General features: G+C 41.5%; 1 protein-coding gene across 3 annotated transcripts in view; it reads right to left on the reverse strand.

The window, feature by feature from the left end:
• SH3BGR (SH3 domain binding glutamate rich protein) overlaps positions 1-14,589 on the reverse strand; it is a 93,796-nt gene that overhangs the window by 537 nt on the left and 78,670 nt on the right. Inside the window, exons 4-7 of one of the 3 annotated variants that reach the window (XM_078854542.1) lie at positions 12,616-12,690; positions 11,943-12,044; positions 4,570-4,599; positions 1,874-1,961 (exon numbers count right to left, since the gene is read on the reverse strand). In XM_078854542.1, the coding sequence (XP_078710668.1) occupies positions 1,914-1,961; positions 4,570-4,599; positions 11,943-12,044; positions 12,616-12,690 (255 nt within the window). In that variant the 3' untranslated portion in view covers positions 1,874-1,913. Of the gene's footprint in view, positions 1-1,873; positions 1,965-4,569; positions 4,600-11,942; positions 12,045-12,615; positions 12,691-14,589 lie in introns of all 3 variants that reach the window. The other 2 variants (XM_073360578.1, XM_078854543.1) reach the window with 2 other exon arrangements.

The following is a 14,589-nucleotide window of genomic DNA, read 5'->3' on the forward strand; positions in this document are numbered from 1 at the left end:
GTACAACATTAGGGCACATTAATCCCCAAGCAGTGAAGGAACCCAATGCTGGGATGAGGTATAGTAAAAGAAGGGAGGGCTGGCCCCTCATCCCTCACAAAGCCATGCTGAGACACTGGGTCTCCACCCTGGCATCCATGAATCTGCTGAGTTCTGTGGGTGGAAGCCCAGATACTGAAGTCACTGGGAATTCCATTAACTTCAAGGGGCTTTGGATCAGCTTCTGCCTATACTGCAAAGAAGGAGAGAACCTGTCCCACCAGCGACAATCTGCAAGAAACACTGAGTTTCCCATTCCCTAAACAAGTGTTTTCCCAGTTGGGAGCTGAGCTGGCCCTTAATAACCATTTCTTTTTAGAGAAGAAGGAAAAACAAAGAAAACCTGGGGAATTAAATACAAAAACATACTTTGATGTAACACTAAATTTACAATATTAAACACTCAGACATCTGGTCATGGAAGCATTCAGAGGCCCTTTCTCCTCTCACCTAGCAGGTGCTAAGTCAGGAGTAACCCTTCGAAGTCAATGGAGTTGCAGTGATGAAGAATGGAGAGAACTCATCCACATCAGACATATTGAGTATGATGATTTATTAGTTTGTACTGCTGTGTCTATATCTTAATACAGAATGGGCTCAGTCCTGGAGTTGCATATGCATTCAGAAATGCATGTACAACTCCAGTAGGAGATGCATGACTATTTCTGAGGGGAAAACTGAGCTCCATATCTGCAAGGTGGGTTTTTTCAGAGAATCTTAACCTTTACATTTCCAGACTTCAGGGTTTAAAATGGGAACTTATTCAATATTTATTTATTAATAATTAATTATTATTATCATTATTATTATCATGGACAATTTTACTTTTTATATAAAAAAGTGCTTTGAATAGAACTGATTATCATTTTTACAAACCATGTAAACATTCCAGTTGTGCAGGAAGGAACAAAAGTTCAATGTACTGGTGAATAGCACCCTAGTATGCAGCTACTGTAAAATAACTCTTTAGTTATAGTAGGTGACACAAGTCTATCAGATCACTATGATTTTGATCCATTCGCAAAATATCAAGGTGGGCAAAAAAAAATCTGGGAAGAATCAAATCAATCAAAAAAAAAATCTCCAGAGTACAGTATACAGAATTAGGTATTTAAAAAAAAAAAAAAAAAGAAAAAGATGTATGACTCTAGGGACTTGCTATAAAAATACACTTCAAATACATCCACTTGGCCAAAAAAGAGGGTGCGAGTCTCTCTGTCTTCTGCTTATTACTAGCCAAATCAGAGAAGTGATAATGGCAGTCCTCGGTGGAACTGATCATCTTGGCTTCCTAGTTAGGAGACTGGCCTCCTCTGATGACATCTATACATGGTTGAGGCCATAACGAGGGGTGAAAAGGATAAGTGTTGGTACCTGAAATACTGAGTATGGAAACCCCCAACACCCTTTCTATATTTTCTTTAGGGATAATGAGAGGGGTTATGTGTAAGGGCTGATGCTTGTATTCCTATCTTCCTCCGATTGCAAAAATAAATATAAAAAACAGCCAGCTGCTGAAGTTAAAGGGGCACTGTCCCCTTAAAATCTAGTCAAAAAGTAGTTAAAAAGTAGTTTCACACACTACACTTGCCTTTGAGGCTTCCTGGTGTTCTTTTGATTTTACAAGTCACTCTTCCTGTTTAAATATATATATTTGTCTGACTTTTGGTAGTCTAAAAGACTCACAAACAACAGGGAAAACTGACTGACTATACAGGGGTGGGAATAGTAATTAACTGTACACAAAGTGCTGTCAGGGAGAATCCGGATTTTGAAGTATATGATGCTTCCTTATGCTTGTTTAAAAACTAGAGCAAGCTGACTTCATAATTACCTGAAAAACCTTTTGAAGAAAAAAATGCCATAACAAAGTACTAAGATTCTTCCTCTTCCTCCTGTTCTTCTTCTTCTTCTTCCTCCTCCTTCTTTGTAGAACGGGGGTTCAAAAGTGATCACAGGAAAGTTGAAAGAAAAATGAGCAGTCTTGAAATACAGGTCCCTAAATTTGCAACTGTATCTAGATTATGTATCTAGCAGATGTCACATTCATTAGTGTATAAAACAAAATTAGCACAGATACATTTCATGATGGTTTTTTTAAAAAAAACATACACACAGTGCACTAGCCTTATGGTATTAACAGGCAAGCTTTGAGGTATAAAAATGCTTTTCACAAAGCAGTTGGGGGAACAGATACATCTAAGCTGTAAACAGATGCTAAAAGATTAGATTTTGAATATACATGTATGCAAATATGATAAGCATCTGACGTTTTGGATGAGATCTTACTCTATAGCAATGAGAAATTCAACATACATGCCCCATGAACTAGGCTACTGCAAAGCCTGAAGTCATTCAGAGTCAAATAATAAGCCTGTGTTTCCATTTCCAACATGTTCTTTGCTTTTTGAGACATAGAATGAATTTCAGAAGTGAAAAACAAAGCAAAAAAAAACCTTTCTGACTAAGGAACATCAGCCAGCCAAAGAAGCCATTATCTGAAAGTTGCCATTTCCATACCACAGAGAAAACAGCCTATGGGTATGTCTACACTGTAATAAAAGACCCCTGGCATGGGCACAGCTAGCATGGTTAGCTGACTTGAGCTTGCGGGACTTGGGCTGGAGGGCTATAAAATTGCAGTGTAGACATTCAGGCTCAAGCTGGAGAAGGTTGCCATTCAGGCTCAAGCTGGAGCCTGGGCTCCAAGACCACATGAGGAAGGAAGGCCTCTAAGCGTGGGGTCCAGCCCAACCCCAAATGTCTACACTGCAATTTTATAGTCCTATGAGCCCAAGTCAGATGGCCTGAAACTCAGTTCTGTGGATTTTTTAATGATAGTGTAGACATACCCTCTGTTTGCTCTATCTTCCTCCGCATAGCAAGTGAAGCTTTTAGCAGGCAGTTCTACTCTGAAAGTGACTAAAATGGCATTGTAATGTTTTGCGTTTATTGTCCTTCAGTGATTTCTGGATCAAATATGCTCCCTTTGCAAGTAAAAAGTATTGCTAACTGCCACACCTACAAAGTCCACCCACATTGTGAAAAATTAAGGTGGGTTCTTTCAGGATTATGCATAACTAACAATTAAATACTGAGCAACTAGAGTTCAGTTAGAAGTTCTGATGATGATATGTGAGGCAGAATATAACCCAGTTCTCTCTCCCAGAACTATATTGACTCTGCAGTGCTAACAGAAACAATAAAAAAAAAAATCCTTCAGTCAGCAAAGTTAACGGTTGTAACTAAATACACACGTAGGTGTGGAGCTCTTGAGTACGAAGGTGCCAGTTTAACATAACTGCATTAAAGAACCATTCCTGCAGAATCACACTTTATAAAGCAAACTTTATAAAGCATTAAAATGAGCTTCCCCTTAGAGTAACTGAACTGGAAAATGCCCATCCAAATGGAATTTCATATGGCATCTTTGGAAGTATTTCCAGTCTATCCTTAAGAAGGATTTCTTTGGCCAGTGTTGTTGAGAACAATCCAAGAAGCCTCATAAAAAACTGACATCAATCCAGGTTTTGTGTATTGGATTTGAAATTCAAATCCATTAAATTTACAACATCAAGTGTAGAGATACATTTTTTAAAAAAAGCTCTGCATGACATCGCTGTGATGTATGAATGTTCAGTGAGATGCTGGAGCAGAACCTAGGGAGATGTCTGAAGAACATCAACACAGCAATAAATGGATGCAGATTCCTTCCACCTTTTACAAGGGAGTCTCACTTCTCTCAAGTTTAGAGTTGGAAACCAAAGTGAAAGGGTTTTTACTCTTCTGAGGCACTGGCTGATAGAAGGAGTGAATACAGAAAAGCTGGGGCATCCCTAGCTATGAGTAGCTTGTAGGTCTACGTGACACAATACTGACCATAGCCATGTATATATAATAAACCTATGACAGAACACAGTAATGTGGAGAGATTTAGAATGTATTAGCTATTTTCCAGTATGAATCAGCAATTAACTCCCAAGGGTAATTAACCTTACTGAGGATATTAGGGAAAGATTTAGGACATAAACTGCAACCCCGGGGGAATACTCATAGAGGTAAATTTAATCACCTGTGAAAAGGTTTGATGGATAGGGCTCTAAGAATCTTGGGCAGGAAAAAGTTGCCCTGTAGAGACAACAACACCTTAACTGGAAGGATGGTTTTTAGGGATTCAAGATATTTGTAAAGCATAATCAAGATAGTTTTAAATTAATGAGTTTCAAAGGAAATGAGTGTCTTGGGAACCCACAGCAAATTTTATTAAAGAGCCTTTGAACAAAAGGTTCTTTTCATTTAGTTTCTAATTATCAAGGTCAAAGGTCTGCTCCTCAACCAGTTAGATACGGGCACTGAACAATAATTGTCCCTAACCAGACTTTAATATCAGTATTTCAAGTTTGGAAGTGGGTAGATGTCAAAGAGATTTGTGAATTTGCTAACTTCTGTTGGAGTAGATGGGGATGAGTGGGCACTGCACGCATGCACACACCATAATTGAAAACATAGTGTCTGAACATTCTACTGCACCTCTGTCACTGGGTGTTCTTCCTCCTTTTCCTACACAAAAAGATACAGAAAAGATTTTTAAAAGGGCAGATCTAAGAAAAATGTCAAAGGTCATAGAGGGAAAACACAGGTGAGACTAAAACCAATTTAAATTAAAGCAATTATGTGGAATTATGAGCTATATTTTGAAGTATTGTTCCCTTGGGGCTCACTCCCAAAGAACACTTACACTATGGTTCTACTCGGAAAAGTGACTACAAAATTATAATAATAGAGTCTTATATCTTTTGTCACTTAATGACTTCCAGTCAATTCTGCTCAGTTTACAAGCAAAGCACTGCTGTTTTTAGTCCTAATTGTCCACCCTTCAAAATCAAAGTGGAATTTGTTACTGAGTCTGCCTAAAAACCCTAAAAATATACATTACAATTATTTGGATGTGAATGTGTGCATATTTAATTGTTTTTCCTAAAGTTAATTAAGTATTTTAGGGGGAAAGTGTCAGTGCAGACACCAGTGAGAGTTGGTGGCCGCACTTTAAGGCCACCAAAAATTTGTTGTGAGAACCCCTTGCCTTGGCTACTTGGGAGTGGAGCTTTTGAGGCCCAGTATCCTGGAGCAGCTCACAGCAGGGATTGGGTGGGAAGAGCTGTCAGGCCCTACATTTACCACCATTTGTTGCTAGTTCCTGATTCTGCTGTTGTAACTTTTGTTGTGGAGTGGCCTTCCAGAATCTGGGCTCTTCCATATAGGGTGACCAGACAGCAAGTGTGAAAAATCAGGACAGGGGGTGGGAGATAATAGGAGCCTATATAAGAAAAAGACCCCAAAATCGGGACTGTCCCTATAAAATCGGGACATCTGGTCACCCTACTGCCATACAACTCCTTAACTGAGACAGAGCCACAGCTTATTGTATCATCTGTCATATGTTTCTTGGCATAGATCAAGATATCTTTAACTAGCCAGGATTCCATTCGAATTTTTCTATGACATAATCACCAGCACAATTAAACAGGCTGGATTATACTCTACACCGAGCTTTCCTTTTTAAATTGTATGAAACAAAATAGTGAATAGAGCCAAAATGTCAGTACAAGGTTCAAAACTTTGTGTTAATTTAGACATGAAATATAAAACTATGGCACTGTAACTGTTTTATTTTGGTTTGAATGAGCAGAAGTTGGTCAACATGGTAAACTGAAACTCCAACTCGGACCTGACTAGAGTTCAGAAGATGCAACCATATGGTTGCAAATTACAGTGGGCACTGATGGAAAGGTCACCCTTTCAGAACATGAGACACACTGATGGCTTCTAAATTAACTGTAACCAATCAGGGGAAAACCTGGGCACGGACAGCTCAGTGAAAACCTCTGCTCAACGGCCAGATATGGTCAAAAAAGCAAACCAGAGGAGTTAGGCTGTAGAATAAATAGAGAATAAAACTGAAACTAGTGTAATGCCATTATATACATTGAAGCTACATGCTCACCTTAAAGACTGATGTCTACCTATCTTATGTATTTATATAGCCTCCATGACCATAGTAGCTGAGTATCTGACAATCTTTAACATATTTATCCACACATAATCCCTGTAAGGTAGGGAAGTGCTATTGTCCTCCCTTTACAGATAGGGAACCATACAGCGTCTAAGTGATTTGTTCAATTTCGTATAGGAAGTCCATGGCAGAGCAGGAAATTTAACCTAGATCTCCTGAATCCTGGGCTGGCACCCTAACTGCTACACCACCCTTCCTTTCTTCAGTTTTGGTTACCCTCCCTTACAAAGAATACAGCAGAAATAAAAATGGTGATCTTCTAGGAGCTAGCAGAAGTTCATGAGTCTAATGGGATCTGGAGTACTGTATGACAGTTTTGGGGGGAGATTTTTTCCTCTATTTTGTGCCACTTGAAGGAACATTTGAACATTGCTGGAGTCTGGTGGGTGAAATATGCTCTTTGAGAGAACTCAGAAGAAAAATCAGGTTATGCCATAACCATAAAAAGATCACTTTAAACACATTATTCCCCCCCATACCCAGCTGTTATACTGGCCAAAAGACACTGTTTTCCACCGGGGACTCAAACCTATCTTGTAAAAAATGAAGACCAGAAAGTTGTTAGTTGTATAGAAATGGCATTGCATTATGTCATTACAAAGCCTCTCATACACAGCTGCTTGATACCTGTTAAGACTTCAACAACTAGTTCCAGCATTCTGTTCCCATTTGAAAACCATTAGACTAGAATGCCAGCCTGAACAGCAAGTAACTCAATACAGCCAAGGGGTGTTCTACAGCCTTATCCAGGGCTTCCCCCGAGGTCTGAGGAAAGAGGTATTAAATGGCCACCATGTGCAAGCTGAAAGTGAGCAAAGCTTGGAACATGAACAGATGCAACTGAAAGATGAAATTCAGCCCTGTGCCAAGAGCTGGCACAAGGACTAGGCACCACCTAAGTCCCAGTAAAGCCCTATTTTGAGGGTTAAAATGAAACTTTAATGGATGCCTAACCCTTATGCATGGAGGTGCATCTGATCCTTAATGATTTAAAATAAGTGAAGAGTGGGAAGAGGCTTTCAGAGAGGGGTACATCCTTTGGGAAAACCCTGCAACCAAAGGAAAAAAGCTTCTGTCTTCATTTTTAAGGTCTGTTGCTGGCAAAGAGGTGAAACGTCTGTGACTCCCATTCAAAGAAGACAGGCTCAGTTCAGCATAGTGTTTCTACTACCTTCTAAGCCACACAAGCTACAGAAGATTCTGGGTACAGACACAGCAGTAGGTCCACCTATTCAGAAGAAAGGTCAGACTGCAGCAGAAAGACATGCCCCAACCAAACAACTACAGTCATGCAGAGTAGTGGTGGGGTGGGGGTGGAAAGGCAGTCATGTGGAAAATCATCTCCCTCTCTCCATACACCAGGGTGAATAAAAATCAATGATATTTTTTAAAAAATCAGATTTTTTTTATTTAACTCAAATTTTTGGATAAAATGCTTTTTGAGGAAAAAACCTATCTAAAGATAGTTTTAATTAAGATACATTATAGCTCAAAGATATCTCATCATGGAATAGGGATTATAACTTCTAATTCTATAGTATGAGACAATATATTCATTTAATGTTTAAGAAAAGTTTTGAAAATGAGTTCCAATAATTCATGGATTAGGGAGCCAATTTTATGGGGTTCCAGGGCTTCTGTATAGATTATTTAGGTTAATCTTTCTATCTACTCAATGGGACTCAGTGCTCAGTCTAGAAGATACCATCAGAGATGCTTAGTTTTGCAGTTCTCAAACTGTGGATTTGTGTCTCCAGAGATAACATGCTTGTTAAGAGCAAAAATGTTTTTAAATAAATAAATCAATACTATATAGAGGTGAGAAATAACAGACCTCAACCCTGTTGTCCCTCTGCAAATTTGTGTACACAGAGTCAATCCCGTACCTCTCTCTAAAAGTGCAAAGTTTCAAAAAGTTCAATGAACAGAAGATTGTCTGGAGATAAATGTAAGAAGGGAGGGACAGGCAATAGGAACAAAAGTGAAACTGTTTGAGCAGCAGCATATTCCAGAAGTTTTGAGGTCTTTCTGAGTGTAGCCTTCATTGATTTGAGATCTACCATACCATTCTCTCACTAGAAGGGAAAACCTATAATGGCAGCAGGCCATAAAAGAGACCCAGTTTGGGAATAAGAACCATTCAAGAAATATGTTTGCTGATGATGTTTTAAAGAAAGTCACACCAGTGAACTGGTAGAAGTCACGTAAGCACTTGGATTCAGAGACTGTTGAAGTGATAATCTCACTTTTAACAGCAGTAGCTTCTTCTGCCTGTGTAGAAAGAATATTTTCTTCCTTTGGACTAATTCATTCAAAATTGAGAAATTGTTTGGGACCTGAAAAAGCAGGAAAGCTTGTTATTCTTTTCCAGATTATGAACAAACAGGAAAATGAAAGGGAAGACGACTGAGTTAGCTGCAGAAGCCAATATTTTAAGTTTCTCATGTTGACCTGGTTGACATAGTCTATTTAATTTCAGTTTTTTTCTAAAAAAAATATTTCATTTAACTATTTTAGTTTAAAACAATTTTAACAAAAAACAAACCTGATTTTAAAAAGCCTGAATGTTTAACTACATTAAAAAATTCAGATGCTTGTTTTGTTAAAATATTATATGTTTGCTGTTGAAGAAAAAAATCCAGAACAATAACGTTGTTTTAGCTAAATAAAACAATTTAAATGTCTGTCTGGTGATGTTCTCCTCCTAATACAGCATGGCAAGAAAATGCTCCAAATATTAATGATTAACCTGTTGAATTGGAGATAGTTCACCTCCCAATGACTTCATAAATATCTGCTTCAATTACCTTTGGTAAATGAAAAAAACCAAACAATCATTCATTTTCTGATATAGCTGTAAAAATAATCTGAAATGTTTTCAAAATAAATCACTTTAAAAATGTATATTGTGTACCTTCTTAAAATGAAACCTACATCTATCTCTGAGTTGTGAAGAATATGTATTAAGGTTATAACCAGTGATGGGCTGCCAAAATCTTAACAACGGGTTCCCTCCTCACCCCACGAGGGGGTCGTGGCCCACCCCCACCCCCCGGGACTCGTGCCCCATCCAACACCCCCACGTTCCTCGACGCCCGCCCCCCAGGATCCCTGCCCCAGCCACCCCCCTCCCCTGTCCTCTGACTGCCCCCAGAACCGGGCAGGAGGGTCTCGTGGGCCACCGTAGTGGGTGCCCACCCCTAAGAGCCAGAGGCACCTGCTGGGGAGCGAGGTGGGGAGTCCCGGCGGTGCTTACCTGGGGCAGCTCCCAGGAAGCATCCAGCAGGTCCCTCTGGCTCCTAGGGGCGGGGGAGCGTAGCTGGGGGGGGGGCAGGGGGAGCAGCTGCTCCCCCCACTGATCACATCAAAAGTGGTGCCTTAGGCACCGACTCCGTGGGTGCTCCAGGGCTGGAGCACCCACAGGGAAAATTTGGTGGGTGCAGAGCACCACCAGCAGCTCCCTGCCCTGCACCCGGCCCCGGCTCACCTCCGCTCCGCCTCCACCTCCTCCCCTGAACGCCCCCCACCCCCCCAGCCTGGCTTCCCACGAATCAGCTGTTCGGCGGGAAGCCGGGGAGGGCTGAGAAGCAGGCCGCGGCTTCCCACTCAGGCCGAGGGTGGCGGAGGTGAGCTGGGGCAGGGAGCGGTTCCCCTGCGCACCCCCCTGGGTTACCTGCTGCGGCGCGGGCAGCCCTCCTCACAACCCCCTGCCCCAGCTCCCCTCCACCTCCCTGGGCCTGAGAGGGAAGCCACCGCCTGCTTCTCAGCCTGCCCCGGCTTCCCGTGCGAACAGCTGATTCTCAGGAAACCTGGGGGGGTGGAGAAGCAGAGCGGGGCGGCGCATTCAGGGGAGGAGGCAGAGCAGAGGTGAGGTGAGCTGGGGCCGGGGGTCGGGTGGGGAGCTGCCGGTGGGTGCTCTGCACCCACCAGATTTTCCCCGTGGGTTCTCCAGGGCTGGAGCATCCGTGGAGTCGGTGCCTAAGGCGCCACTTTTGGCCGGTTAAATTTAGAAGCCCTTTTAGAACCGGTTGTCCCTCACGGTTCTGAAAGGGCTTCTAAATTTAACAACCGGTTCTAGCGAACCAGTGCGAACTGGCTCCACCTCACCACTGGTTATAACAACCAACAAGAATGCAGTTTTATGTAGAAATCCATGATTAAATCGAGTCTTCCTGACTAGTGATTTAAATCATGATTTAAATCAATTTGATTTAAATTAAATCCACCCTGTCATACACATGGGCAGTCTGTGCCACGCACTCAGGGGAATTGGACCAGACCAGTAACTTAAAACACCTAAACAAGGAGGAAGAGGTTCCCCTCTTCCACAAACATACATAACCATCTCCACCATTCTGGATCTGCAGCATATTCACAGACAGCACTCCCACGGGCTGTTGCTGTACCAGACTCCTGAATAAACCACAAGGATAGCTGTATAGTTCCCAGCACATTTCTATCCACTGGCACCTTTCTGAAGTTAGCAAATTAGAGCAGGACCTGACTGGTATCTTTCACAAATAGTGGCAAAAATCCAGAGTGGCTGGTGACGGGACACTAGATAGGGAGGGTTCTGAATTACTACAGAGAATTCTTTCCTAGGTGTCTGGCTCATGGGTGTTGCCCACATGCATCTAACTGATCACCATATTTGGGGTCAGGAAGGAATTTTCCCTGGGTCAGATTGGCTTAGTCCCTGGGAGGGGTGGTTCATCTTCCTCTGGAGCACGGGGTATGGGTCACTTGCAGGTTTAAACTAGTGTAAATGGGGGGTTCTCTGTAACCTGAAGTCTTTAAACCATGATGCGAGTACTTCATAACTCAGCCAGAGGTTAGGGGTCTATTACAGGAGTGAGTGAGGTTCTGTGACCTGCAATGTGCAAGAGGTCAGACTTAATGATCATGATGGGCCCTTCTGACCTCAAAGCCTGTGAATCAATAAGGTTTGCACCAAGGCAGTGCAGACGCAGTGGTACTGGCAATGCTTGTGCAACATGAGGAGCACTTTTGTATGGGGAAAACAGGGTTTTACAAGCACCTCAGGTGCCTGAACCATTGATGGCAACAACTTTTCTCTCCGGTATAGACAGTGATTGAGCTTCTAGTTTCCGGATTATTCCTCATACTAGTTCTTAGTTCTAGGTGAGCTTAAAAAATGTGCATGTTTATAAGTGGTGGGGGGAAGCTGGTAACTAAAGGACAGCTATTGTTAGTCAAGACCTGCATTTACATATGTTTCCCATGCAGGTCCGGTGCAACCACTGGGCGAACTAGGCGGTCGCCTAGGGTGCCAAGTGGTTGGGGGCGGCGGTGGAGCGGAGGTAAGCTGGGGCAGGGGGGCGCGGGGAGGGCCGCCTGCAGCAAGGGGGGGACGGCGCACAGGGGAACCGCTCCCCGCCCCAGCTCACCTCTGCTCCACCTCCTCCCCTGAGCACCGCCCTGCTCTGCTTCTCTCCCTCCCAGGCTTGCGCACCAGACAGCTGATTGGCGCCGCAAGCCTGGGAGGCGGGAGGAGCGGCAGCGTGCTCGGGGAGGAGGCAGAGCAGTGGTGAGCTGGGGTGGGGAGCTGCCGTGGGTGGGGGGCGGCGCAAGGTGGAAGTTTCGCCCAGGGAGTGAAACCTCCTTGCACAGGCCCTGTTCCCATGATTTTTGTGAACTTGAAGAAGAATGCACACAAATGCCAGTTGTGGCCAATTTTAAGATCAAAGTATAGCCAGCTCCACCCTGAGAGTTATGCTGAGGAGTTTAAAGATTTATATGGAGACATCTGGATTTAATTAATTTAGCCCAGATGTGGATTAAACTTCCAGAGAAGAAAAGAGAAAATTACCTGTTGCTCTTCTGATGGCAGTTCAATAGAATTAGCGACTGCATTTACATTGTCTTCTGTGTGTGCCTCATTTTCTTCAGTTACTTCAGACTTTTCAGTCTCCTGACAACAAAGGAAAAGCACAGCAGAAAGAACATCAGAGGGGGAAGAAAGACAATAGATGTACAAAACTGACTGCTTATGTGCTCTCTCAGAAACTCACTGTTCAAAGCCAAATAACCATTATACAGTTGCCAACATTTATTCAGACATTGGGCTATCTGACTTATTTCTTTCCAGGGAAATGTACAAGCAGCTAGTACAGAGTTCATTTTTAGTGCTGATGCAAGTTTACGTGAACTGTTCAAGATCACACTCATCCATACAGAAACCGTGGTTGCATGAGTGTACTCACTCCCTTTAAGACAAAAGGAGCCTCTTTTTTAAGTATGTGAATAGGCCCTAAGGATTTATTTGTCTGTTCCTTTTTAAAAAAAACAACCTCATCTCTAGCTCTGCTGTTAGGCGAAAGGGCCACAATCCTGTGAATTCAATAGAACTATTCAAATTCTTAAAGTTAAGCATGTTGCTTAAAGGTTTTGTTGGACTGGAACTCAGGGGGAATAGAACATGCTGGATGATTAGAATGGGTGAAAATGGACTTCTGAGGGTGAACAAAATACTCAGTTATTACTTCCACAACTTTGTGCTCTTCACCCGAAATGTCACCGTTTGGAAGGTTTGATGTCTCTTCAGCAGTTTTCACCTCCTGAATCAGGGAAAATGAACAATATGTGAGAACCTGAATGAATCTACAGAACAAAGCTGGAGAAAGAGCAAGCAGGTGCTAAGAAAAAAAATGTTTAAAGATGTCTACCAGCATGACAAATTTTGGCAACTGACTCAGTACCTCTTTATACTGATAGTATTATTATTAAAAGGGCATTCCAAGAGCCATTTGTTGGTTTAGTGTGCCCTTTACACTTCTGGCTTTTGGCCATGCAAACTAACAAAGGAATTCTAGAATGAAAATGCTAGCCATGCCCCATAAAGGCTCTTAACCTTAAAAAAAGAATTCTAGTATTATGAGAGGTTTTATAAATTTGTTGAAATTCTCTTGCAAAATATTGCATTTATCATTTTGCTTATGTGAATGACAGTTCTCTTTAGAGACACTTTTTTGTAGTGACTCATAAAATTTAAAGACATAGCTCTTATTGAGCATAATCTTTAAAAAAAAAACTGTTATGCCTTTAGATTTCTTATGCCCCTATCCTCACTGGCATTAATGACTTTTTATAAATATTTAAAACATACACAAGAAATGAGGATAAAATGTCCATAAAAATATACCACCATACAAACTATCCCAGGCTAACAGGACACTTACCCAAAATACAAGCTTAAAGGAATGGTTAGGAGAATTAGACTGTTAGTAATATTTTACCACCAAATATATACACACACCCAGCTTGACTGAGATGTGCATGTCTACTACCAAGGGCAGAATTTAGCTTTGTATGATGTGTGAAAGAAACTGACTCAAAAACATATGAATGATGAATATAGAGTCATACTGAAATAACACCATTTGGAACCTAGTCATGAAACTATCACTTCAAAGCACCCCAAATAGTTTTTATTAATTTAAAATTAAGCAACATTCCTGCAAACTGATGAGTCTTTTTCTTGTCAATAAAACACATCTATCAGTAGTTCATACAGCTACCTTAAGAGTGCACATTTTCTCTTTTTCAATTTCACATTCAGAGATGCTTTAAAAGGAGAATTCTCCATTTACTAAAGTATATATGGGACTAAACTTCAAAATCAGCATAGCAAATCCAAAAAGGATTTAGGGATGAGTAACACATACAGGTCCAGATTCTCATCTGCCATAAATCAGCATCGCTCCATTGAATTCCTAGAACAGCTGCAGAAAGGAATAGTGTAGCAGGGAGCTATCTGCTTTCTGGAGTTCTGGGAGATGTAAGCTATGCTCCATTTTTGCTAAATAACAGTAGACAAGGATAAACCCATTACTTCCCCACAACAAATAAACCACTGTCAGCATTCAAACCTGGCTAACTACCCTGAAGCCATGATGGTACAATACACTGCTTGCTAACTTAATTTAATTTAAGTCACAGTCTTCTCATGAACAGGATGCCTCTCCTGTAACATTTGAGAAAAAGATCAAGGGATAAGTCATGCTATACATCTGAACACACAGCCATGGTTTTAAATTAGTCTCAAAACAAACATCCCCAGAAACAATCTCTTGACTTCTTTGAAAAATGGGTTCCCTTTACAAAAACAGTAGCTTGGATATGCAAGAAATAGAAATATTTTCAAAACCAGAAGCATACTAGGGGATAAAGCTATAAAAAGCCGTCAGCTAATCTATACCAACTAGAGATTAATCTACCAATTAGGCATTACATTGTAAGTGTTTTTCTGATTGATGGTTCCTTTTTCTTTACTTTATCTCACCTAATTATTTCTTGACACCCCATCTAGGTTTGGGGGGCCAGAGGGAGGTTGGTTGTTTTTAAGCTTGCTCAGTACCGCAAGATTATCTTTCCATGCACATTAACAAAGACTGATAAAGAATGTTGAAAACAGAAATGCCACTCCCACCTTCTCCAAATTCAGCCAGACTTCTAAC

This window comes from Lepidochelys kempii, chromosome 1 (genome assembly GCF_965140285.1).
Source record: "Lepidochelys kempii isolate rLepKem1 chromosome 1, rLepKem1.hap1, whole genome shotgun sequence".
NCBI classification, from domain to species: domain Eukaryota; kingdom Metazoa; phylum Chordata; order Testudines; family Cheloniidae; genus Lepidochelys; species Lepidochelys kempii.